We start from the raw sequence: 25,234 nt of genomic DNA, 5'->3' as shown, positions 1-25,234 counted from the left end.
GCCAGCAGCTATCCCCCCTCCAGTGGCGTCTGGTTAAACTAGCTCTGGCTGCCAGGGCTGAGGGCACCGACTCTGAGGCAGAGCTCGCCGAGGACTGGCATTCAGTGGGGGCTCAGGAGGCGTCCACCCCCCCTCAGCCTTTGTCTGCTCTGTGGGCCCAATGAAGGCTCATCCTCGCTCTTTATCACCCTGAAGGAGCGGGTTAGAGGCCAGCATGGTACAGGGGTGAGGGGAACCTCCCCTGCTGTCTGGCCCAGGAAGGTCCTAGTAGAGGTAGCTCAGCCTCTGCCCACCAAGGTGGCCAGGGCAGGAGAATAGTCATAGCAGGGCTGTGCAGGGGCCGGCCCGGTCATCACAGGCTCCCACTAGGGTGTTCTCCTTTCCAGACTATAGAGGTCCCCTGGGGGGTCCTGTCGTTCAAGCAGGGGACTTACGTGAGCAGCTCCTTCTTTATGTCCTTGGAGAGAAACTTCAGCTTAAAGTTGGCCAGGGTGACCTCCCCGGGGTACTTCCGCTCCTCAAAATTCTCCTCCGACACTTCCTGGTCATCTGCTTCAGAAGAAGCAAAAGAATGGGCTGCTGGCTCTGACTGCAAAAGACCAGCAGGGAGATGTTTTAACCAGCTGGCGGGGGCCGGGCGCCCAGCCCGGGGCTGAGGGAGAGGGGCCTTTCAGAACAGGGTCCACAGAGGCGTTTTCTAGAGTCTCCTGTCTTATGCATGCAGGAGTAAGACATACTCCCAAGATGCAGGAAGCAGCACCCAGAGGGGCTGGGGTGCTCCCTCACCTCAGCTGCTGTGCCTGAGCTGACCCAGGAACAAGGAGACACGGATGCCACCCAAGGCGGCTGCTCTGACACCCTTGATAGCCTCTGGCCTGTGTGTCACCTTCAGCCACCCACCCTGGGTCACCTCCTGCACACCAGAGTGCACACCGAGTGCAGCTCCTTTGGGGCCGTTACCACTGAGGGTGTGTCTGTTGACATGCTATGAGGATGAGTGGAACAATGTACAAAGTATGACAGAAATAATCACAGCGACCTTAGGGCCTTCTGGCCCTGTGGGCCCAGCCAGCACAATGACCTACCTGACTGCAACCAGCACTTTAATAAGCACTTTGACCTCAAATGCAGGGTCTGGAAATGTTCAGTCGCCACCCAAGAACAGGGCACTATGAACGCGGTGGTGAACAAGGACATTCCCTCCATCCAGGGCAGGGAAGACGTCCACAAGAGTCAGGAAGGTCAGTGCCCTATAGGTCGGTCTGTCTGTAACGGACCATTAGCCCAAGTGGTGGATCACAATTCAAGTCTCAGGACTTGCTGTGTGTCCCAGGCACATTGTCCAACCTCCTGGGCACCACACTTTTAAGCTGGAAACAGTAGCAGGCCCTCCCAGGATGTCTGGGGCTGAGATGAAGAAAGGCCCGTGGCACCATGCGATGCTGTTGCTACTGTTAATACTGAACAAGGCATAGCTGTGTGGACGAAGAGCCTCAACTTGAGTCCAGCCTTCAGGAGAAACAAGGGCCTCCCAGACTCACAGGGGCAGAGGCAGCTCCAGAGCATGAAGCACATCCCAGAGGCCCATAGACACAGGGGCCAGGGCTGTTTGGGGACATGAGGGGGCACTGCTGCCAGAGTTGGATGGGAGGTGATGCTAAAGGCTGGGGCAAGATGGTCAAGGAGCCTTGGGCAGAGCTAGAAGGAGGGTCTGAACGGGGAGTCCAGACCACAGTAGACGGACTGGGAAGGCCTGATCCAGGGGGTGACCCAGTAAGACTGGGGCACCTGTGCCCAGGGCACAGGGGAGGAAAGGAAGGGCCTGGGGGTTAACTGAGGCTTCCTGCCAGGGAGTGGATGGTCGACGATGGAGCACAGCAGCAGGCTTCCGTGGCCAGGCTCCCCAGGACCTCTGAGACCCAGGTCACCTACAGATGACACAACTGTCCTGGAAAGGGGTGAGGATGCTCAGAGGGCATGGGGAGGTGGGGCGGGGCCGGGCAGGTGGCAGAGGGAAGTGGCCAGAGAGACCAGCCTGAGCTGGGGGCCAAGGCAAGGGGAAGGACCACTGGAGGGTGGAGGGGAGACGAGGCACAGGCACAGAACTGAACAAGGTGACAGCGGATGGGGGGACACAGCCTGGTGACCCCAACAGGAACAGAAGGGCCCCACCGGGCCTCAGACTTGGCCCCACTCGCAGAGAGAAGCCCTCCTGCCAGCCCCCGCTGACCCTCAGCCAGCCACCCTACCCCAGGGGCTCACTCTGAGAGAAGTATCCCTCTTCTGAGCCCTGACACTGAGTTGCTGCCATGTGACTGAGCCAGATGACCCAGACCTGGACCAGGCGGCTCCTCTATAAAGTAGGGGTGCCTGTGAGGCCGGTAGACGGAGGAACCTGGCCACCCCTGAAGGTGAAACTGTAGAGGGGGTGGGTTCTCACAGTAGAATCCTCACCACCACTGCTCCTCCTCCTCAGGGATCTGCCCCCAGCCCCGCCTGCCAAGGGGCTGGCTCCACCACACACCGCCCTGCTCCCCACCAGGCTGGCCCTGCCCTCCTCCAGGCTGGCCCTGCCCAGACACAACCATTCCAGAGGCTTCCTGGTTCTGCTTCAGTGTCCCTAGTGGTAAAGAACTCCCTGCCAATGCAGGAGACGCAAAAGACTCGGGTTCAATCCCTGGGTCAGGAAGATCCCCCAGAGAATAGCACTGGCAACCCACTCGAGTATTCTTGCCTGGAGAATCCCATGGACAGAGGAGCCTGGAGGGCTACAGTCAACGGGCTCACAAAGAATCAGACACGACTTAGCACACACGCAGGGACCTGGCCCCCTTGCCCTCCTGGAAGTGGGGCTGGCAGACAGGGGAGGGCTGGGAGGGACCCCTCAGGCCTGTCCACACTATGCAGAGCCCGCCTGGAGTTGCACCCTCAGAGCGGAGTCCTGCTTCCTGGAAGCCCCCAGTCAGTCCCACCCCGAGTGGGTGGAGTCACCAGGAAGGGACTGTTCCACCAGCCCCCAGGCTGTGGATGGGTCAACACCGAGGCCCGGCTTGCCGCTCCTTAGCAGTCAGTACTGCTCTGGGTCTCAGACCACTGGCTGCCAGAGGCCAGGCGTTTTCTCCTGCCTCTGTCCAGGGAACCAGGGGCCTGCAGTGTCCTGGGGATGGTGAGGAGAGGCTGCCACAAGAGTTCAGGGTGTCCCTCATCTGGACAGCAGGCTGGTGGGAGGCCCACGAAACCAAGGAATTTGAGGCCATTCCTGAAATCATCCCCCGAACCGCCCCTGTCCTCTCCACACTCTTGGAGAGCCACACTGCTGCTGACCACTAATTCTCCAGAGGTGAGAAGACCACCTCCCTCTTGGAGGGGACAAGGCCACAAACTGAGCCAATGGTGAAAACACCTCCAGGAAGGTGGACTTAGCTGCCCGGAGCAGGCAGAACCCTGTGTGGAAAGGGGTAGGACCCACAGAGCCTCTGCCTGGAGATTCCAGCCTGTTTATGCCAACCCTTGGGTAAGGCAAGCTGACCGCCAGCACCTGCTCAACCCCTTCTCCTCCAACCATCCAACAGCTCTGGACCTCCCACCTGGACAGCACCCACCTCCTCAGGCTCCTCCTCTCGTGGGCGGCTGGGCTTGGTGTAGTCCAGAGGCCGGTCCCACTCATCCTGGCGGGAGGCGTGGCTAGACGGGGGTGAGGTCAGGGAGCTGCTGGGGGCGCTGGTACTGCTCTGGCGCTGGCAGGCGTCAGGTGACTTCACGCCAGGGCTGCTGCTGCTGCTGCTCCCGCTGGGGAAAGTGTTCTCCCGCCTGCGGTGCTTGTGCATGCTCAAGTCCAGGGTTCCGTTCTCATCCACCTCAATGTCCGCGGCCTGCATTGCAAAGGTGACATCTAGATTAGACACCATCCCTTCCCACATGTGCCTTATTTTCCCTCCAAAGGGAACAGGGCCAAAAAGAAGAGAAGAGCCTCTGAGAAGAAAGTATCCTGAAGCTGACTGAGTGGACTCACTCTACCCACTGCCTCAAGGCCTCCAGCCCATAAAACCAGCCCCTGCACATGGCCACCTGTGTGGGCACAGGAACACGTGGAAACTAGTGGAAGCCCGCATCCCGGTAGATGCGGGAACAGGTGTGTACAGCCACTTGGCGCTCTTAGGCACAGCGCGTGGTGCTCAGGGAGGTGGACCCATCCAATGTCTTTGGCCAGCAGGGTCAGTGGTCAGGAGGGAGAAAAGGAAAGAGTGGTACTCCCCTTATAGATGCTGGGTTTGCTGAGCCTGCTTTGTGCAGGCTGCATATAGTCCTGACTGCAAACCCCACCCGCCTTCTCTGCCTCAGAAGGAGCTCCCAGCAGGGGCCTTGCCCACCTTGCTGGGCAGGTCCTGTGGCTTCGTGCTGAGGTTCTCAGGCATCTCCCAGCAGCGCGTGGAGAGGTTCAGGATGGCAGTGGCGGCCATGTGCGCGGCCTCTGCATCGTGGGCGTAGTCGAAGCCTGCAGAAGAGGATGAGGTGCAGGGGCTGGGCCTGGGGGGAGAGGCCTTTGGGAAAGGTTTGGCTGCAAAAAGGGAACAACAGCAGGCTGATATACAACGTGAACGGGAGGCGGCCACAAAGACACACAGGGGAGCTTTAGGTGGCTGGGGGCTTTGAGCACAGCTATGTGGAGGTGGGCCCAGGGCTGGGTCACCCACCCACTGCCATGAGCTTGCATACCCCAATCTGCCCCCATCCTTGTCGGGTACTGAGAAGGCCACTTCTGTCTTGACCATAACTTGGGCAGAAAGGGCAAAGACAGGCTAGCATCCTTGATATTGCAAACAAAACAAGTTATCTATTGGTGAATGCTTATTGAGAGACTAAAGTCTGTAAATAGGAAGAGTGTCTACAGTGTCATTTAAGTAGGCAAATTTTGTCACAATATCTCAAAAGGATGATTTTGGTGTCACCTCCTCAACAGCCACAGCTTTAGTAAATAACATTGTTGCTCAAATATAATGATGCCAAGAGTTGACTCACTGGAAAAGACCCTCATGCTGGGAAAGACTGAAGGCAAAAGGAGAAGGGGGCAGCAGAGGATAAGATTTAGATAGGATCACCGACTCAACGGACATGAATCTGAACAAACTTGGGAATTAGTGGAGGACAGAGGAGCCTGGCATGCTGCAGTCCATGGGATTGCAAAGAGTTGGACAGGCCTTAGCTACTGAACAACAGAACATGAAACATGAAGGCATAAACTGTCATCTTTTCTAGTAACTGTGCCGTAACCATAAGATCACTCTCAGGTATGATTTCTGAGTAATCACGATATCACCAGCAAATTTCCAGTGCCCCAGTATAAGTGGGTGCCTTGCATGAAGCCCTCTCCTAACAAGTTGGAGAGATACCTGCACTCCAGCTGGCCATTGTATTGATCAGTGTTTCTAGTATGAACTCATAGGAAACTCATCATTGCTGGTTTTGGCATCTGAACATCCATCATGAGCTGCCGGTTCCAACCTTATGTACACCGGGGCAGTTTTCCATTTTGTAGGTATTACGCAAGTTAATTGGCTTGCAACTCACAAATTAGTGTAATAAGCGACCAAAAAAAGACAGGGGACTTCCTTGGTGGTCCAGTGGTTGAGAGTCTAGTGCCAATGCAGGAGATATGGGTTTGATCCCTAGTCTGGGGGATCAAAGATTCCCCATGCTGAGGAGCAGCTAAGCTGGTGTGCCACAGCTACTGAGCACATGCTCTAAGCTGCAACTACGGAAACCCGCACACCTAGAGCCTGTGCTCCGCAACAAAAGCCACCAAGTGAGAAGCCCGTGCACTGCAACAGAGTAGCCCCCGCTCGCCACAACTAGAGAAAGCCTGCATAGCAACAAAGGCCCAGTGAAACCCAAGTATAGGAATAGTTTTTTAGAAAGACAGGAGAGCTTGTTCTCAAAGGTTTGTAGGAATGAATTTTGTTAGTGCAAGCACCCAGAAATTTTGTTGCTAATATTACAAATGGCACACTGTATCCAGCAAGATGGTCCCTGTCTGAGCATCTTTTGGGTATCCAGGCTCAGCATAGTGGCTCTCCCTAGACCTCCACCCTTGAGCTGGAATAAACTGCCTGGGAAAGGACAGCCGGGGGAGGGCACACCCACAGGGTAAACCATGTCAGCGATGTTGGGCTTAACTCTTTGGACATGCACACCATAACACACTTGTTTTTGTTTCAACGTGTAGTGAGGAGACACATCCAGTTTGATGCTGAACGTGAAGGCCACAACGTGGGTGAGACCCAGACTCTGAGAAAGTCACCACGGTAGACTGGGACAGCTGGGGCCCCAGATGGAGAGTCCCTACATGCTCCTGGGGAAGGGTTCCTCCTCCTCTGCCCCTCAGACCCTACACCTCCCAGAGCAGTTTCCCCAACTTACATTTAAAGGCTTTCGGTGAGGTTTCGCTGGTCTGAATCTTTGGGGCAAGCATGCGCTTACCAAAAACCTGAGCATCAAAACTTGCGTAGTCAAAGGTGACCTTGGAGAACTTCTCCAGCTCCTTGGCCAGGTTGGCCCTGGGTGTGGTGGGGGCCACGCTGGGCCGGTAGCTTCCATATGGAGGGACCTCAAGCTGCTTCACGAAGCACATGGGCCTGGGGTGCAGGATGGAGATGAGAAGCATGAAGACAGGACACAAGGACCCTGTGCTATTCAACCCAGCACCCTCTGCCATAGCCTAGCCCAGCCATCCCTCAGAGGCCAGTGTGGACTGAGACCCAGGCAGGCCCTCCCCTGCCCGCCACTACAGGTTGCCTGCGGGATGTGCAGGAAGAACTGCCATGGGGAAGAAGCACTAGGAGACTTGAAGTAACAGCACATATCCCCCTTGCAGACAGCATCAGCCAGAGGAGGGGAAAAGGAGAGCTGGTTTCTGAGCCCTTGGCTGGGAGCCCCAGAGGAGCATCTTTAGGGTCGTGGGCAGTCAAAGTGGAATTCTGGTGGTGGAATAACTTGTTAATACAATTCCCCAGACAGGAGGGAGCTGGAGCACCTGGAGGGGATATGGGGGTGTTTCTGAGAATCAGCCTCAGGGCACAGCAGCTCCACTTTTTGAAGGGAGTGGCCTAGCCCTTCCCTGTCCTCTGCTTAAAGTTGCTTAAGATGCCCCTGGAAGGGCTGCTGCCCAGTTAAGGACAGGCATGAAAGCACTGCTGCAAGCATTCAGTCACTGTTACTGGAGCTCTGGAAGAGCTCAGATTTTTAAATGTACAAGAGATGGTGTGGAGACACCAGCCTCCACAGCCCAGGGGCCGGGGCAGGAGCGAGACCAGCAGAAAAGAAAGGCCATGGGGTCTGTACCATTCCAGTGAGGGGCTCAGAGAGAAGGAAAGCAGAGGAGGCGTCTAGAGCCAAGCAGTGACTTCACTCTGGAAAGGGTGGAATTAAGAAGGACCAATGGAGAGGCCCCGAGGTGCCAGGCACTGTAAGAATTTGAGCATGACCGGAAAAGAGGAGCCTGTTGCCAAGAAGACCCTGGAACCACGATAAGGCCAGCTCTGAAGGGCCTTGGGAAAGCGAGGCCAACAGAGCACGAGCAGGCTCTCCTCCTCCACTCTGGACTGGCCAATGCAGCTGAGAAGTTGCTGGCGAGCTCTCAGCTACCCTCAAGGGAAGATGAGGCCTAAACTTAATGGCTGCGCCTTACAGGGCCTTCCTGGGACAAAAGCCCCTCTGGTCCTCATTTCTCATTTGTAGGAAAAAGGCTGTAAGCCCCCTCAACCTTCCAGGTTCCAAAGAGCAAGTCAGTCAGTTAAGAGGACAACAGAGTCACAACCGGGCTTCTAGTTCCTCTGGAAGAGACAGAGGGAACAATCTGACACATATCTGAGTCACTCTGCAGAAACTAAGACACTTGCCCAGTGGTGACGACATGCCGACCACAACCCTGTGGACCCCAGACTGTTGGAATCGTAAGGTTGAGATTCTTGAAACATCACCTACCACCTCACCGTCAGCCGATCAGAAGAAGGTCCACAAACTATTATGCATCTCAAACCCTCTTCCCTCACACTGTCTGTAAAGACCTCACCAGAAAGCCAATGGGAAGTTGAATGTTCTGAGCACCAGCCACCCATTCTCCTTCCATGGCTTTTGTAATAAACTTTCCTCTGCTCCAAACTCCAACCCAGTTTTGGTTTGTTCGGCCTCATTATGTGTCGGGTAGACGAACCTGGGTCCAATAACACCCCTCCGGGTCTATGGCTCATGTCACTCACCTGAGGATCCGATCCGAATTGGAGCTATTCTTGGAAGGCTCTCCCGGCTGTGGCTGTTGCTTCTCATGAGATTTGGCTAATTTTTCGGCAGCAGCAATGGGACACCCAGACAAACTAGAGACAGGATAGGAGGACAGCTGAGCCCTTCCCCAGGCCCCGCCCATCTAAGCCAGGAGCCAGACACCAGCAGGCGCCCAGGGAAGGCTGTCGTTCCTATAGAGGGGGCTTTCCCCCAGCTCTGTCCTCAGCCCTCAAAGCACCTGCTGCTCACTCAGTTTCTGTTTTTGGAAATTCTAAGCCAAGACACACAGAGACAATGCATCCTAAAGTTCTTCAAGGCTCTAGACAAAGGTCTCTCCTCTGGATGGATCTGGGGGATGGGCCTGCCTCTCACCTTACTCCTCTTGCCTCACCATCAACCAGAGCTGCTAAAATTCTGTCACCCACAGGCCATGAACTGGGTGCTGACCCTGGAGGACACGGACACCAGGGTCACAGCAGAAGGGCACAGGTCCTTCCCAGGAAAGCACCTAATCCAAGATACCATGGATACGGCTTCGACTGTTCGAACTAAGAAGCTGATCAACCAGAGGAGGTGACATCATCACAGCAGTGCTGGGGAGTTCAGCCTCTTCTCAGTGATTGGACCTCAAAGACTCTGGCCGTCCTTTCAGCTGAGTGTCACTCACTGGAGCAAAGGCACCTGCTGCCACAGCCACAGCTGCCCAGGGCTCGGGAAAGCAGTGGCCAGAAGACGGCAGACAACGGAAGCACCAGGGTCTCAGCACCCCGCTGAGCAACCAGGCTTAGGCCCGGATGCTGAGGCTGTGCCCTAAGCAAGAGCTAGTGTCCAGAGGCTTCCAGAATCTCCACAGGGCAGGGTCCCCACCAGGCTCTACCTCAGGCTGCAGGCACCCATTCCTCCAGGCGCACTCTGGTCTCTCAGGATCCCCTCAGAGTGGCACCAGTGACCACCCCTCCAGGTGCTGCTCTGCGCCCACCAAAGGTTTGTCCTGACCTTGCACTCACCCCAAAAAGCAGCACACAGAGGGACAGGGCAAGCCTGAGACATGTGCCAGGTTGGGGCACCCACAGCATGCCCCCGCCACCGCCCTCACCACGTCCAGTCCAGCCCCATACCTTCTGTGCGTGTTACGGTTGCTGTTCACGTGGCCCTGGCCTGTGCAGCCAGGAGTGGGGCACTTGAGCACGTTCTCGTGCATGGCCAGGACTGCAAGACAATCGGGGGGAGCCAGTGAGCACCTCCCTCCATGGAGCATCCAGGAGCCCGAGGCTCAGCTCAGTCAGAGAACCCCTCCCACGGTGGCCCTGGCTCTCTAGGGCAGAAACCAGTTCAGCCTTACAATGTCCCTCCTCTCAACTTACTGCCCCTCACACAGAAGTAAGGACAGCCTTTTTCCTTCTGAGCCCCCAGCACATAGAAAGTGGTCCCTCCCCAGCTCCAGAGCCCAGCCTCCCCTCCTGCGTGCCCATGTCCATGGCCAGCTTCCTGGGACCCTGACCCAGGCTGCCATCTCCAGGTGAATCACTGGACCCTCCACGTCCCCATGCTTGTAGGGCTCAAGTATGGGCTTCAGGACATGCCGGTTCAGAGGGACAGGGCTCTGTGTGGCCATTCCCCAAAGTGGGCACCATCCAAACACCAGAGGCAGCCTGAGCCATGCAGAGCTACTCACTCTCCGGGGGGATCCTGTCCTTGTGGGGACAGCCAGACAGGCTGCGGTGGTGTGGGTACAGCCCAGTGACATGGCCGGTGCCATCACAGCCTGGTGTCGGACACTTGATCTCACGTTTTTCAGTTCTTGAGGGATCTAAACACACAGGGCCTCTGGGTCAGAGGGCAGCCAGGAAGCTGGGGGGTAGTGGTGAGCAGGGAGGGGGTAGTGCAGCTCACAACCTTCACTCTGGCTATCCAGAGAGGAGGATGACCAGACCGCCCAAGAGCCCTAAAGGCACCAGGGCTGGACAGCAAGGGGATACTAGAGGGACTGTCCAGGGTGTCTAAGTGGAAAAGCCCGTAGAGGGCGAAAACCCACAAACAGTGGGACTGCAGCCCTTTGAGAAAGACCACCTGGATGGCGGCTGGTGCCCTCTGCCCTGTCCTGCTAATGTCCTGCGCAGCCCCAGGCCTCCACAGAGAAGTGAAGCTGTGCAGCAACACCCCTGCCAGGACTCGTCCTTCATGTTGACACAAAAGGGGGAGACATAAGCTAAGTAACTCACCCAAAATGAAGTTGCTCAGTAGTGTCCAACTTTTTTGAGACCTCATGGACTGTAGCCCACGAGGCTCCTCTGTCCATGGAATTTTCCAGGCAAGAATACTGGAGTGGGTTGCCATTTCCTTCTCCAGAGGATCTTCCCAACCCGGTAATCAAACCCAGGTCTCCCACATTGCAGGCAGACTCTTTAAGGTCTGAGCTACCAGGGAATCAAAGCAGCTAATAAAGGCTTAGGAAGAAACTTAACCCCAAATCTCAGCTACTGACCTCATTAAGCCTTTACAGGTCAGAGAGGTCACTGTAAGTCTGGGGCAGAAGGGAAGACCTCTCAGGACGCACATGGTCCCCAGGGCATAGCCAGTGACCCAGGGAAACTTCCAATGCAGCTATCATCCCCTTTGGTAGAACACAGAAATCACAGACCATGCTCAGAATGCCCACCCCCAGGGAGGGCAGGGCCCCTGGGGGCTCTGCCTGATTCAAATGGGAGGAGGTTGTCCTTTGACCCCCAGGCAGGCAGAGGCACCCTAAGGGGCTCATAAGCCTCTCCCAGGCACCGCCCTCCTGAGTTCGCTGCCACTGGCCTCTAGGGCTCTAGCACTGGCCTCTAGCCCCTCTAGGGCTCGTGGGCACCTGTGTCTCAGCATCAGGATCCCTGAGGACCAGTGCCAATGCCCTTATGGTGCTCCCAGCCCTGCCTCTGCCTCACCGACCACAGTCTGTGTCTGTCTGGCCAACACCCCCCACCTCCCATGACCCCCAGCCAGTGAAATCCTCAGGGCATGTCCACAGGTCCCGGGCATCCCTGGGAGCCCAGCCTACCTTTGCTGCAGTAGCTCTTCCGGGCAGCGTCCAGGGGCCTCGCTGCCTTCCCCGGCTCGCCCGGGCCCAGTGGGCCTTGCTCGGCAGGTGGGCATCCCGGCTCACAGACAGCCCGCACCTGCTCGGCCTTCAGGGCAATGGCCTGCTCCAGGAGGCCCAGGTTGCCACGGGTCATCATGTCGTACATCTCCGACTCGTCTGTGACCGCAGACTTCTGGGAGCGCGAGTCCTCGTCTTTGCCGTCATCGGACCGCACCTCCACTAGGACGGAGTACCCAGGCTTGGGGCTGGGAGGCACCGGGCCCCGGGGTTGAGGGCTCTTTGGGACAGGGACGTGGGGGGCATCCTCCTGGCAGATTACATCAGGAGGGGCCTCCTCCTCGTCTTCCTCGTCCTCCTCGTCATCTTCCTCATCATCATCTTCCTCCTCCTCCTCCTCCTCCTCTTCCTCCTCGTTGCCCAGGATCACTTTCTGCTTACTGGATGCCTCACTGGCCACACTCTCCAGAGACTGGGGACCCGGCTCCTGGGAGCGCTCACTGGTGACTTCAATCACCTCCTCCACGTCCTCCGGCTGGATGAAGTCCTCCTTCTCCCCCTCATCACTGGTGGCTTCCTCCTCAGCCTCCTGAACTAGGCCTGGCGTGACCACCTGGCCTGAGTCTCCACCAACCAGGGTCTCTTCAGCGATTTGGCCCAAATTTAGGAGAGAAGTTGCAATGATTTCCTGATAGCTGCTATAGCTGCCCTTGGAGGAGCCCGAGGGGCTGCTGATGGGATTGGATGCAAAATGTGCCTTTACTGGGCTCCTTCCTACACAAAATCAGAAACCATATGGTAGGCACATGGGAATGGGGGTGGGGGGTGGCTAAGAGTCACCTGGAGTGTGTCTCCAGGCCACTGGCTCCAGTTCCTTCACCCCACTCCCCCACAGCCAGAGGACACCAGATCCCAGAAACAGGATCGATGTAGCCGTTTTTGTCTGCTTGGAGAAACCACTGCTGTACTTTTGAAACTAAGATTTACAATGATAGTTTTGATTAACAGTCCTCCCTGTTATGTGCACTTTTTAAAATCAGGCAAATCTGTGTTTCATAAAATGGAGCCTACAGAATGCATAAGATCTTTTAACACTGTTTCATAATTGAGAAGCAGTAAAAGCTGTTTTTAAAGGTTAAGTCATTTCATCGCCATGGCTGAGATGCAGTGGGTGCTCACCACACCCGGGCCCCCTGGGTGATGGATAAGGACTCCAGAATGTGAGAGCCAGCCCGCCTGCTCCCCCTTCAGGAGGGCTGAGCCAGAGCACAGAGCTCCCTCCTGTGTAAGGAAGCTAGGAGGCCAAGTCCCTGACCCGGCACCCTCTCGGGCACAGCCAGGTCCCCAGCAGGGAGGTGGGTTGCAAGAACTCTCCCTACAGTGGCTCTAAAGTGAAGTAAGAATCCACCTCAGATCCCAAAAGGGGAGAACACCAGAAACATGGATGTATTGGAGGGGAGGGTTTGGGCCTCCGGCCTCTGCCACACCCTCAGGACCCCACAAGTCTGCCGGGGTCTCAGAACACAGACATGCCCCACCTTCACACTAGTGATTCCCAAGAACTGGGGGCCATACAGGGAAGAAGGTGACAGCAAGGAGACCCCTCAGTTCTCACTGCCCAGCCCAGCTTCCCTGGACACCCCCACCACCTCCCTTAATGCCAAGCAGACCCCTGCCCCCCAACCAGGTGGCTCTTTTGAGGCCAAGTGGGGCGGGTCTGTCCAAGACCACCCCATACAGACCCACAGCCACATCCATCTGTCCGTCCTTCTGTCACACACGCAGACAGACACACATCCAAATGCACAGTGTTCACACACAGACCCTGAGCCCCCAGAGCCGGCCCCTCCCCAGGAAGTCCCAAATGTTGGACAAGAGGCACTTGTTCTCAGCAGGGCTTCCTGGCTCGCGGGAGCCCTGCCCGCCCACAGGCTGCGATTCTCCGGGGCCACACTAAGCGCCTTTATTCAGGGGAGACAGAGCAACAAAGCACCTTCAGCTGGCTCAGGGCGATGAATCTCCTCCTGTCCCGACGCCTCGGCCTCGTCCTCCTCCACAGTTCCTTCCGATTCATCGGAAACAGAGGCGTCCTTCACCTCAGTGTCCTCGCTGCCATCGCTGTCCACGCCGTAGCCCTCGTCCAGAGCCAGCTTCAGCGGGGGTGCCTTCCGCTTGGACCCCAGGTGCTCGGCCTCGGGGCCCTCTAGCTTCCTCTTCTTGGCCAGAGGGCAGCTCTGCAAACTGGGAGGGAGGAGGCCGGGCCCCCCCTTCAGCATCTCCCGGTCCCCCGACCCTTCACCCTCTGCGGCACTTCCCCTATCCTGAAAAGTTCTCTTTGCCTCTCATCACCTCCCTCCACCAAAATCCAAAAGCGAGACTGGCATATCGATGTGTTCGAAATTTTATAGTAAGTGTCCACATTAAAAAGCACCAGATTGTGTTTTAAATTTCACTTCCTGCTTGTCTGGGGACCCCTAACCTCGGGGGCCCTGTCCACGCCAGAGTCACCCGCTCTGGGATGGCTGGGGATGGGGGCTGGCCCAGGCTACTCTGCCCCGTGCCCACCGCCCCCAGGAGCACCCAGACCTTCCTTTCCCACCTCCAGACCCTTCCCACCCTCATCCACCCCCTGAACTGGGCACCACAATCAGAGGCCCCTGAGGTCCAGTGGGACCCTGGGACCCCCAGGAGGACAGCAGTGAAAACGGTCACCCCACCATGTGCTGGCTCTGTTCTGGGTTTGCCCACAAGGCCTCCTCTGGCCTCAGAGCAGCCCCACTGGGGAGACACCCAGAAAGGCTCGGGGTTGCACAAGAGGCCACCGGAGCTCATCAGTCCAGAGCAGAGGGGGACAGTTCTAGACCCCTACAGTTCTAGAGGGTCGCAGAGCAGGAGAGGAGCTCCACCCTCCACAGCCAAACCTCTTTCCCAGGAACCCGTTGAGGGCCCGCCAGCTCCTCACCTTCGGTGCCTGGAGTACTTGCCACGGATATGCCCCGAGCCTGTGCATCCGGGGGTGGGACAGCTGGGAGGAGACAAGCAGGAGCAGTCACCTGGGGGCGGCCCCGTGTGGCATGGGGACAGGGTCAGAATCTCAGGGCCCACCCCAGACCATCCCCCCGGGGAGTAGAAGATTGTCTCCAAAACAGTTCATCTTAGGACGGCTGCTTGCAGTTCGCAAAAAATTAATGAAATAACTCACTCCATTTAAATAAATGAATGGCTCATTACAGTTTCATGAGTGTGTTTAATTAAAGCTCTGTGTGTATGAGATCAAGGCAGGATTCCTTTGTCCACGATGAGTCTCCCCACTGCAGGCAAGCCGCCACCAGGTTTTTAGGGGGCTGGGGAACAGGGCCCTCGAGGTGCTCCTGGAACCAGCACCCGAGTCTGGCCCACGGGCAAAGCACAAACATGGGATTCTCAGTGGCCTTCACGAGGCTGTGAGGCCTGGCCAAGGCTGCCCTGGGCTGGCTCACTGAGGCGGCACCCACAGACAGAACAACTTCACAACATGCAGCCTTGACCTAAGTCACAGGATCCCGATGGAGGTAGGCGCGGTGTGGTGGCAAAGACCCCACTCCAGAGCCTGAAGCCTGCTGCAAGGGAGGTGAAACCATGAGGGCGGATGACCCAGGAGCTGCCATGAGACCTCAGGGGCGGGGGGCTGGGAGGATGATGCCTGGCCTCTAGCAGCTCACACCCCGGGGACAGAGGCAAGAGCCCAGGAGTCCTGCTCTTTCCACAACTTCTGTCTATCCACCAACCAGACTCTGGGAACCGCTCATCAGGGCTCGGCCCACCGCACCCATTTCCCTGCGAGTCAGCTCCCCAGGACTGCGAGGCACTCAAGGCCAGTGTCCTGTGGGCTTGGGGGTATGTGCAAAGAACCAGGATAGCAAGGAGCTGACATCACCCTTGTTGTGGAGCAGCAGATGGATGCTGGTGAAATGGAGAGGCCGTGGTGGGAGGAGGGGGAGCCCGAGCTCCTCCTGGGAGGGGTCACTCCAAGGTGCCCCCCATCCAAGGATGGACAAACTTGTCATCACCAGGTCTGAGCCCCCACCTCTGATCAGGCTCTCCCGGAGCCAAGGAAGGAAAGTTCTGTGGCCAATGACACCTGTAGGCTCCTGGGGCCCAGAAGAGTACACCACTGTGGCCTCTGTCCAGACACACTGACTGATCACCCACTTGACTACAGAGGACTATGGGGCCTCACCAGCTGGCAGGCCACCCTGATTGATGGACCAGCGAGAAACAGAACTGTCTGTTCAAGCAGAGCCCTGTCCCCCAGCTCATCGGCAGCCTTTGGGAGAGCCAGGGTCTCTGCAGGGGATGCACCCTGCAGCCCCCCATGATGGCGCCACTGAGGCTGATCTCCTGGCATTTAAAAGGAGAGATGAAAGGAGACAGGGTGGAGAGGAAGAGGAAAGGGGAGGGGGGAGGGGAGCATGCAGACTTTACTGTGATTTCCTTTCCAGACCCAGAGGACTTCTGCCGCCCACGGCCTCTCATTCTGAAATCCATGACCCACACTTGCTGCCACTTTCTCAAGTACTAGCGTTAAGACTCCACAAAAGCTCCTTGTTATTGGGGATTTGAAGCTGAGGTCCCAATTAGTCGATTAATCAGAGTTAATCAGGCAATTAGGTGCCAGCTGCTGTGGTACTGGCACTACCCCCAAACACATCACCTGCTCAAAGCCACACCTCCACCCCCCAGTTCAGAGGCGCCTGGCTTCCAGCCCTGAGGGCCAGCTCCTCCCAGGGCAGCAGGCCAGGCGTGCGCCCACATGTGCTGAGCTGCCAAGGGGCACTCTGGGAGAGGAAGCGGAAGAAACCGCTCCCTACGTGGCAGCCAAGAGAGCACCCGTGGAAAGTGACGTGAGGCCAGTCAGGGCCCCAGGGTGCAGTGTCAGCAGGCCACCTGTGAGCACCCTGTGCTTGTAGGGTCCCTCCATGTGCTTGGGGCCAGAGGGCGGGGTGAAGCACCAGCTCTGGTCCAGGCCTCTGGAGCTTAGCCCCCCAGCATGGGGGATCCTGCTGAGCCCTCCCCTGACTTCCCAACCTGGCTCCAAGTGTGGCAGAGGCGCTCCCGGAGGGCCTGCCCTCAGTTAGCACTGAGTGGGGTCGGGCAACGGCCCAGGGGGCTCTGAACATAAACAGTAGGTCTCAGGCCAAGGCAGAGGAGCCCATCCCATCAGAAGCCCTGTAAGGGACTGGATTCCCTCCGGCCCCTGGAGGCAGGTAGAGGGCTCCCTACTCCTCTCTGTCCCCTTAGTGGGAGCTGGCTGGTGGCTCAAGGAGAAGGCCCTCCGGTGAGGACAGGCAGGCTGGGAACCAGGGTGCAGGCAAGACAGATAGGCATCTCTCATGGAAGAGGGAGACGCCCCAAGGGTGCTCTGAGAGGGGCCCGCCCACTTCCTTCCCTCCTATCCTGCCTCCTGCAGCTGTGGGACAGCAGATGAGTCCATGGAGACAAGGGACAGGGTCTACTCGTTCTCCACTGGCACAAAGGGAAAGGCCAACAGACCTCTCATCTTCTCTCAGGGACTCGCCTCAAATCAGAGCAAGAACTGATGGGCTACGGGCGGGAGGGGGCAGCTGAGAGTCCTGCTTAGTCCTGGCTTGTGTCCTAGCAACCACGATGCGAGAGCAAGCTGCTCCCAGGGTCTCTGCTTGAGCAGAGGAGGGGGCCACTGTGGTGGGGGAGGGAGCCCCACAGGTTCTGGCTCCACAGGTTCAAGTCCCTTGTCCACAAAGTGAGTCCCATGGGGACAGCTTCTCCATGACCCATCCTCCCATCAGGTGATTCCGAAAGCATTCCTTTGCCATCCCAGGGGCAAGTCTGCTCCATGGGTCATTCTCCCTGTGCCAGCATCCACCACGAAGGCCCCACCACAAAGGCTCCGCCAGAATGGGGGCTCAACTGCTTGTCCCACCACAGAGCCTGGTGTGCCCAGAGGAGGAGTCCGGCTTGCAGGACCTGTCCCTGCCCACAGGCTGAACACACAATCTCAGTGCATTGCTCAGGCCTGAGAGGCAAGTTCCAGGTGGACCACATATGGCTCCTTAGCACAGAGGAGCCATTTTCCTCTGAGCATCGATTCTTCGAAACAGGAAGGATTGCTGAGAACATTTGTCGCTAGAACATTTCTCCCCAGTTTCCCCATCAGATTGCATTCGGGTCTCACCCTTACCAAGTAAACAGGGTGAGACCACGAGATCAACAAAAGTGGACAAAACATGGATGGTCACACAATCCCTTATGCTGGTTGTGTACAGATTTCAAAACAAATCTATTTTGGGGTCACTTTGGCTTCAAAGTGTCAAGAGAAACCTAGCCCTTTGGTTTGCCTTTCCAACTTCCTCCCTTACTGTATCTGTTGCCAAAAGTAACACTGTTACTGAAGCTCAAGTCCTGTGCACAGCCTCCTCCCCCTTGCTGTCCCCAGGAGGTCCTCAGGTGAACATCGCATGGCCCCAGGGGAGCAGTGCGTCCTCCGGGAGACCTGCTCTCCAGCCTGTGCTGCTCCGAGCAGCACAGGCCCCAACCCCCCAGGCAGCTCCCAGGGGCCTGGCTTGGCTTCTGTCCCCACCCACCCCACCCTCCAGCCGTGCAACCACAACCAGTCTTTGTGTAGGAGGGTGTGTGATTCAACTCTTCCGACTGCATGAGCTGTTATACTCTGAGCCTCAGTTTCTCCACTTCACACGTGGGGCCACACCACCCCCAGCCGGTGCTTCCATGAGAGTCCCTGAGCTCAGACGGCACGGTGCAGCCACTGCAGCACCTGCCACCCGTGGGGCTCTGAGCACCCCTCCCAGGCCCTCTGCCCTCCCGCCTCCATGTTACAGCCTCAGAGGCTAGAGACACACTGGCATGTTTGGGGTCCTCATATTCCTGACTGGCAAAGGCCAACCACTTGACTACTGCCTGGTTAAGAATAAGGTGGGCCAGCCCCAGCTGTGCTCACTGTCCAGTGAGAGACTTCACCTCTGAGAATATGGATGTGGCCAATGCCCTAGGCCCGCGCAGCTCTGTGGAGTCACTCCAGGCAAGGGGCAGTGGCCCCACAGAAGAGCAGCCCCTCCCTCAGTGTCTAGAAAGCTCTGTCTGTCTCCAGCCACCAGTCTGGAAGCCCACAGACCTGCCGTCAGGGTGTGGGTGTCACGCCTGACCCCACTGCATGGGCAGAGCAGCCCCAGGGGCAGGAGGGAACACTCAGAGTCCCTCCATCCCTCCAAGTGGCCTTGAGCAGGTTACCTCAGTCACAAGTTGAAGTCTGGCCCCAGCTCCCAGGATGTTTATAAAATTGGACCAGGTACACTGGGGCCCTCCCTTCCTTCTCTAGTGCTCTGACCCAGATGCGTCACCACGACCCCTCTTCAGAAAAGACGGGGTATGGGAGGCTGCTATTATTGGCCACTCACTGGACACTGTTCACTGGATCTCTGCTTGGGCAAAATAGCCCAGGGCTGGCAGGGAGACCTGAGGAGAGCCTAGATCCACAGAGCCTCCGGTCCAAAGGCCAAGTGGGTGGTGCTGCGGGCGGGGTGTGGTCTCTCTGGCCTCCCTAAGCCCCTCCCCACGCCCCACACACAAAGCCTTCAGCCAAGCCCAGGACAGATGTCTGCAGACAGGGAAGTCTACCTCCAAGGAAGAGGGCCGGCCCCTCCTGCTTCAACCAGCAAAGCCCTGTGTGTCCATCTCCCTCCTGCTCAGGATGTGCCCCGGGAGACCGGCCCGGGATCTGGAACGTCACAGAGCTCAGCCGACACACAGGCCACTGCTGCTCTCAGTCCAGTGGAAGACGTGGGCGTGGGACACCCGGACCCTTGTCTCTGGTCAAGGCACCACTAAGACAGCACCTTGTTGCTGGCTGAGGACCACGGTGCCAGGAGGTCCTGGGGACCCGCTGTCAGCACCTCTGTGCCCCCATGCAAGGCTGGCTGCATGGTGGCACCAGGACACGGGGCCAGAGGACAAGGCAGGGCGAGGACGGCTGGACACAGGCCAGAAGGGGAGCTACCTTGTCACAGAAAGCAGGGGGCTCAGGGGCAACTGGGCAATTCGAAGTGCCTGGCAGGCCATTTTAGGACAAAGGGGGTCACCGGCGAGCACCACATCTTACCTGAGGTCGGCTCCTGTGGGCTCCAGGGGAGCTGAGTGAGAGAAGGAGAAACAGGGAACTTGTGTGCAAGTAGAATTGAAAAAGGCACATTGTCCTACAGCACAAGTGGGCTGAAGCATGGAGGCAATTCCCCTGAGACCTGAATCCCATGTTCCCCGGCCCCCTGGAATATCCTCTGGGGTCTAGTGAATCCACGGTCCCCCAAGCCGGTGCCCCTGCCAGACCCTCCCTGGGGGCTCCTGGATTTACAGACTCAGACAGAGGCCCCACACAAGACAGGCTCTGTGGGCCATCCAGGCAGGACAGGGTCTCTTTCCTAATTGCATGTAGAAGTCAGTGTCTGGTTAGAAACCCCCAAGCAGATAAAGCCAGACAAAGAACAGAAGGTGGCCCAAGAAACTGGTCCCTCAGGGATGGGCCACTGGGCAAAAACTTCCGGAGTCTGACTGGCAGACACAGGAAGCTCAGGGCGCCCAGCCCCTCCTTGAAGGCCACCCATATACAGGAACAGCATGTACCCCGTGGTGTTGGGGAGGTGAGGCTTGCCAAGGGGTCAGGGCTTGATCCCTGCAGAGCAAGAAGGGCCTCCGCCCCTCTCCCCACCCCACTGCCAGTTCAACCAATGACATCCCCACCCTCCAGCAAGAAGACTAATATCCTGGGAGCAGAGAGACTGGTGATGCAAGGCTGGCGGCCTTTCCTTTCCAAACAGAGCGGGTCTAACGCAGCTTTGTTTCCCCCTCTGGAGAGCTAGGTCTGCTCCTCATTTCCACCCCCACAGGTGCCTCTGGCCCTAAAGCCTCCCTGGTAGCCCTCTAAGGCAGCCCAAGGCTGAGGAACCCTGAAGCCACCAGGTACCTGAAGCCCCAGGTGCCCAGAGCAGGGGAGGTACATCCCAGGGCCGAGGCACTGCTCCAGGACTCTATTCTCCTGAGGACAGCTGCTGGGAGTGGCACTTATAGCTTCAGGACCCGGGACTCTTGGCCAGAGTCAGCTGGGAGGGGAGGGCAGCACTCACCTCGGAGGGCCTTGGATCTTGTACGAGCTCTCTTTTCATCATTTTCTAAACTCATCTGCAAGTAAAAACAACCGTGCTGTTAACAGGACCCAGCAGAAGCACCGCTGTGTCTGCAGCGTGGCCTACGCCATCGTCTGGCTCCAGCGTCGCTGGTGCCTGTGAATCTGACCCAGGAGACAAGGAGCGCTCACAGGGCAGGAACGAGCTGAGAACCAGGAGCAGCAGGTGAGGCACGGTGCTTCTGGGAGGAGACCCCGGGCCCAAGCGTGCCCCCACCCCCCGCCCCCAGGTTCACGCCTGAGGAGGAAGCCTCGCCCACTGAACCTTTGTTACCGTCACGATGTCATAACGCACGGTCTCCTGGTGACAGTGCCCGCCACAGACTCTGACCCCACTGCCGGGAGCCACCCCACCGTGCTGAGAACCCGGCTTCCACCCACAGTTGATCCTGGCACACAAGGGCTGTCTTGTTAGAAACAGGCGCCTGGGACCTGAGCGGAACTCCACGAAGCTTCGAGTGGACGGCTCCCACTCTCTACTGGGTGCCATCCAGGGAGATCCCGGGGACACAGCCTGAGTTTGGGGACCTGGCCTCTCCTACATGAGATGGGGTGCTCCCCACAGCCAGGGGTTTTCAGGCAACACTGCCCAGTGGCATAGAGTGTCAGTCACCCATATCATTTAAACTTTTCTAAAAGCCACCTTAAAAGCATAAAAAGAAATGGGTGCGATTGATTTTAAACCTTACTTAGCCCGATCTATCCAAAACATTATCATTTCAACAGTATCAATAGAAAAAATTATGACTAGGGTTTTTGTTTAGTGCTAACTCTTAGAGATCCTGCACATCTCCTGGACTCACAGCTCATCTGAGTTTGATCAGCCATGTGCCACGGTGCTGGCTCTGGGGGTGGGAAGGAGTCAGGGGTGAGAGCCAGGCTGGGGTAGGAGTGCAGGCTGAGGGGTCATCTAGACCCAACCTGCAGGTCACCCTCCCAGAGATGCCAATTCCCACAGGAAAGAGTGAGTGGAGCCCCCGAGGGGGGCTGGTGCCCGACATAATCCAGACCCTGGTGTCACCCAACCACCTACCTGAGCCAATCAGAGCTCCCACCCCCCATTCTCTGCCCCAGACCCACTTCCATGGGAATGCTGCCCACACTGTCCTTCAGGGAATGGAGGCAGAACCCTGGGAGGGGAGGGATGCCCCCAGGGGCACAGGTCATCACAGAGAATCCTCAGCCTGGGTCTGGGCAGGAGGTAGGAGGGACCTTTACCCAGCAGGTGTGCCCTGTGGCCAGGAAGGGGAGGAAGCCACCCCCACCCTCCTGCCACTGCATGGCCATCAGAGCAAAGCCAGATGCCCAGAAAGGAGCAGCAGAGAGGGGCTTTGTCCCCCAGAAACCAGCACAGGTCCAGCATCTAAGGTCCCACCCAGGAAGGAAGAGAGGGACCTTTCCCATGGACCCCCAGTTCATAAGTTGGAACTTGCAAAGTGAGCCCCCCTGCCCCCACGCAGCACGAGCATACATGTGATTTGTTAAGGACAAAAAATCACAACTTGGGGTAATTCTTGCAGCCGTCGATTGCAGGCAGTAGAGCTGAGAGCCATGCATTTACAGCCTCCCGACAGCACGGAAGACAATTACTATAATTTCTATTTTTAAAGCGGAGGTTCCCCATGGACCAATGGCTCACATTTAAAGTGAAGAGAGGAGCAGGTGTCAAAGGGACTTCATTACATTTATGAGCCTTCAAATGTCGTCTGCGCGAGCCCGGCGCAGTGGCTTCCGATGCAGCGGCACAAAGGGGCCGAGCTCTGATTGCCCAGCCACTCTCAGCCGAAATGCAATCTACACCTCTTTTTTTGTCAGTTTTCCCAAGAAAATTGGCAAGCATTCTGCTGGGTTAAAGCGGGCCTTGGCAATTTGGATTTCCTGCAGATAAATTATTCAAAGAGCACAAAATGGAGAGGGCTGCAGGATGCGTGCAGGCTGCTCTCACACTGGGAGCTCACGTCGACGAGCTGACAGCTGTGCCATTCATTCTGCCGAGCACCTTTCCATTTGCAATTTATCTGCATCAAATGGTCAATAAGTAAGAAGTTCTCAGTGCACAGAGTTTTGATGTAAAAGGGAAAAAAAAAAAAAAAAACTGAACTAAGGGAGGAAGAACTAGGGTTAGCCTTTCAACATGAGCATCAGCTGTAAGAACCAGAAGCCACATCGACGCGCAAGCAGGTAAACCTTGATTTCTGAACTCTGACTAGCTCCACTGGACTTACCCTGCTTTCCTCCTCCAAGGGCGGCTGTACATGTCCTCTGGCCCGCAGCACCCGTGTGCCCACGTGTCGGTGGGCAGCACTGCTCGGCCTGCTGGCTGCACCACCTCTGCCACCACGGGAAGATAGGCTAGGACAATGAAACACTTCCCAATTTTTGACTGATTTATTTTTGAAAATTCTTCCCCTGTTCCAAGAACAAACCAACCCTGCCTGTTTCTAAAAAGCCCTCATGTAGCTAAGTGGCCTACTGCCTGGAGGGTGAAAGGCCCCTGTCCCGGCCAAGCAGCCTTAACGTCCCCCACAAGGGGCCAGAGGCCTTCTCAAGGACAGGTCTGCGCTGTCTGCCACCGGCTGCCTGTCCACAGCTGCCCTGTGCTCCCCAAACCCACTCTTTGCTCTGGTTAATACTTCAGTCATTCTGGCTTCAGTAGGAAAACTACAGAAGAACAATCTGCAAACACTAGCACTAGCCACATCTCTTGACCAGCAAGAACGGTTTCTTTGTCCTTCCTCCGAACCTGCCTTATTGTGTCACGAGATGGTCTCACTCAAGAGAGTGGCAATGCTTAGTTCTGTTTGTTTGTTTGTTTTCTTATTTTTAATTTTTTCTGGCTGTGCCATGTGGCACCTGGGATCTTAGTTCCCCAAGTGGGGATCAAACCTGCACCCCCTGCAGTGGAAGCCTGAAGTCTTAACCACTAGACCACCAGGGAAGTCCCTTGCTTTGTATTTTTTAGTAAATCACGTAAGCTCTTCTTAAATGTAAACAGCTCTCACATGACCAGCCCCTTTAAGACCTGTCCCGTGGCACCCTTGCCAAACCTGAGTTCCCCAAGCTGGACGTTTACACACTCTGGGACCAAGGTGGTGTTGAGTGACCTTGAACCAGCAGCTTCTTGGGCTGTGATCGTGAGGACTCCAGGAACACACAGGACAGAGTGGGCTCTCCCCCAGGAACATCCAGTCAGGCCCAGAGGGCTTTGCACCAAACTTCACCTTTTCCCCAGAGGGTCTGCCCACCCCCGCCTAGTTCAGGGACCTGGCGGTGGTTTCTAGAGGGGTGCATCCCCCATCCCTCTGTCTGTCTGTCTCTCTGTCTCTCTCTGACGCTCTCTGTTTCAATCTCTTTTCTTCCTGGTTCTTCCCAGGCCTTCACAACTGAAGAGCTTCCCATCTCTCCACCCTAAACCATGTCCCTGCCCATCTGCACACAGCTAAGGGCTGGACGACAGACTCCATGCTGGAGCCTGGCCCTGTGTGGCCCTGGACATCACCTGCCTCTCCGGTCCCTGCAGGGGGCCCTGGCCTGAACAGCACCAGCTATGGGACCTGAGGCAGTGGGTGTCTCACTCCAGGGAAGGGGGGATGTCAAGAGAAAGGAGCTGCTCAGCCATGAGCCCGGGCCGGGGTGGGGAGGCCCCATGGATCAGCGATGATCTGAGGACGTTTCAGGGAGGGAGGCCTCAGGAAGCAAGTGCCTCTGACCCACAGAGAAAGTGCACCACTGTGTGGCCAGCACCTCTGGGGGGTCAGGCCTGTGTCCTCCCTCTTCACACCCCCTCTCTCACTCTCCTCTGTGCCTGCTCATCTCCATCTGAAATAAGCTCACTGGTTCATGTTTTTGAGGTCAGTGTCTCCCTGCAGAGACCTCATTCACTGCTCAGGGTGTATTATGTAAGGTCAGACAAACAGGCAGACAGACAGACAAATGGGGACAATCGGAAACGTCTACTGAGATCCTGGAACTGGGGGAGGTGGCCAAGACCATCAGAGCAGAAACCAGAGCCCCGAGTCGCAGGAGAGTCCAGGCCCCTGAGGCCACAGAGGACCCACGCTGGCTCTGGGCTGGAGGAAACAGGCCACGTTCCATTTTACTTAGAACACATCCAAAAGCCTGCAAAGCTGGGGAATTAGAATGAACTTGGGACAACTTTTTAAACGTACAAGATTATTTGAGTGACAAAGTCCTTTTTCCTCTGGGAAGACCCAAACAAGGAATTCTGCTGACTCCTGAGACCAAGCAACCTGCCTAGAAGGAAGGGATGACTTTGCAACGAGGAGGGTAGAGATATCTAACTGAATGAAACCAAGGGGTGCGGGGGGAGGAGGGGGCAGAGGAGGACATGATCTGGTCCCGTGTGCACAGCCAAGAGCGCCTCCAGCAGGCACATCACCACTGCACAGCCTGGGGGCAGAATACTGGGCATATCCATATTCCCACATCTGGGGAGACGCTCCCCTAAGGACATAAGAGCAGCTGTCAAGTATGTCCCTTGCTCCCTCTCCCAAGCCTTCCAGCAGGATCCTCCCCAGCCCCCAGCCCAGGCAGCCCCAAGAGCTGCCTTCTGCTTCGAGAAGTCCTACTGTCTCAGGGACCTCCCCTTCAGCACACATCCTGCTCTCCATTCTCTGTCAGCTGAGGCTAAACCACCCAGGCACACC

The 25,234-nt window shown here is 57.0% G+C and overlaps 1 protein-coding gene across 6 annotated transcripts in view; it reads right to left on the bottom strand.

Annotated features, from left to right (window-relative positions):
* Positions 1–25,234, bottom strand: part of MYT1 (myelin transcription factor 1) — a 61,266-nt gene that overhangs the window by 15,100 nt on the left and 20,932 nt on the right. For 3 of the 6 annotated variants that reach the window (XM_086333047.1, XM_086333050.1, XM_086333048.1), the window contains exons 3-14: positions 20,509–20,563; positions 19,491–19,521; positions 14,319–14,381; positions 13,350–13,597; positions 11,318–12,130; positions 9,953–10,087; positions 9,396–9,486; positions 8,256–8,369; positions 6,418–6,632; positions 4,371–4,558; positions 3,603–3,872; positions 435–589 (exon numbers count right to left, since the gene is read on the bottom strand). In XM_086333047.1, the coding sequence (XP_086189173.1) occupies positions 435–589; positions 3,603–3,872; positions 4,371–4,558; positions 6,418–6,632; positions 8,256–8,369; positions 9,396–9,486; positions 9,953–10,087; positions 11,318–12,130; positions 13,350–13,597; positions 14,319–14,381; positions 19,491–19,521; positions 20,509–20,563 (2,378 nt within the window). The remainder of the gene's footprint in view (positions 1–434; positions 590–3,602; positions 3,873–4,370; positions 4,559–6,417; positions 6,633–8,255; positions 8,370–9,395; positions 9,487–9,952; positions 10,088–11,317; positions 12,131–13,349; positions 13,598–14,318; positions 14,382–19,490; positions 19,522–20,508; positions 20,564–25,234) is intronic. The other 3 variants (XR_015139300.1, XR_015139301.1, XM_086333049.1) reach the window with 2 other exon arrangements.

This window comes from Bos grunniens, chromosome 13, assembly GCF_055505025.1.
Source record: "Bos grunniens cultivar Pamir isolate PY7600 chromosome 13, Bosgru_T2T1.0, whole genome shotgun sequence".
Classification (NCBI taxonomy): domain Eukaryota; kingdom Metazoa; phylum Chordata; class Mammalia; order Artiodactyla; family Bovidae; genus Bos; species Bos grunniens.
The sequence above is the reverse complement of the archived record's forward strand: the minus strand, read 5'-3'. Positions and strand labels throughout refer to the sequence as shown.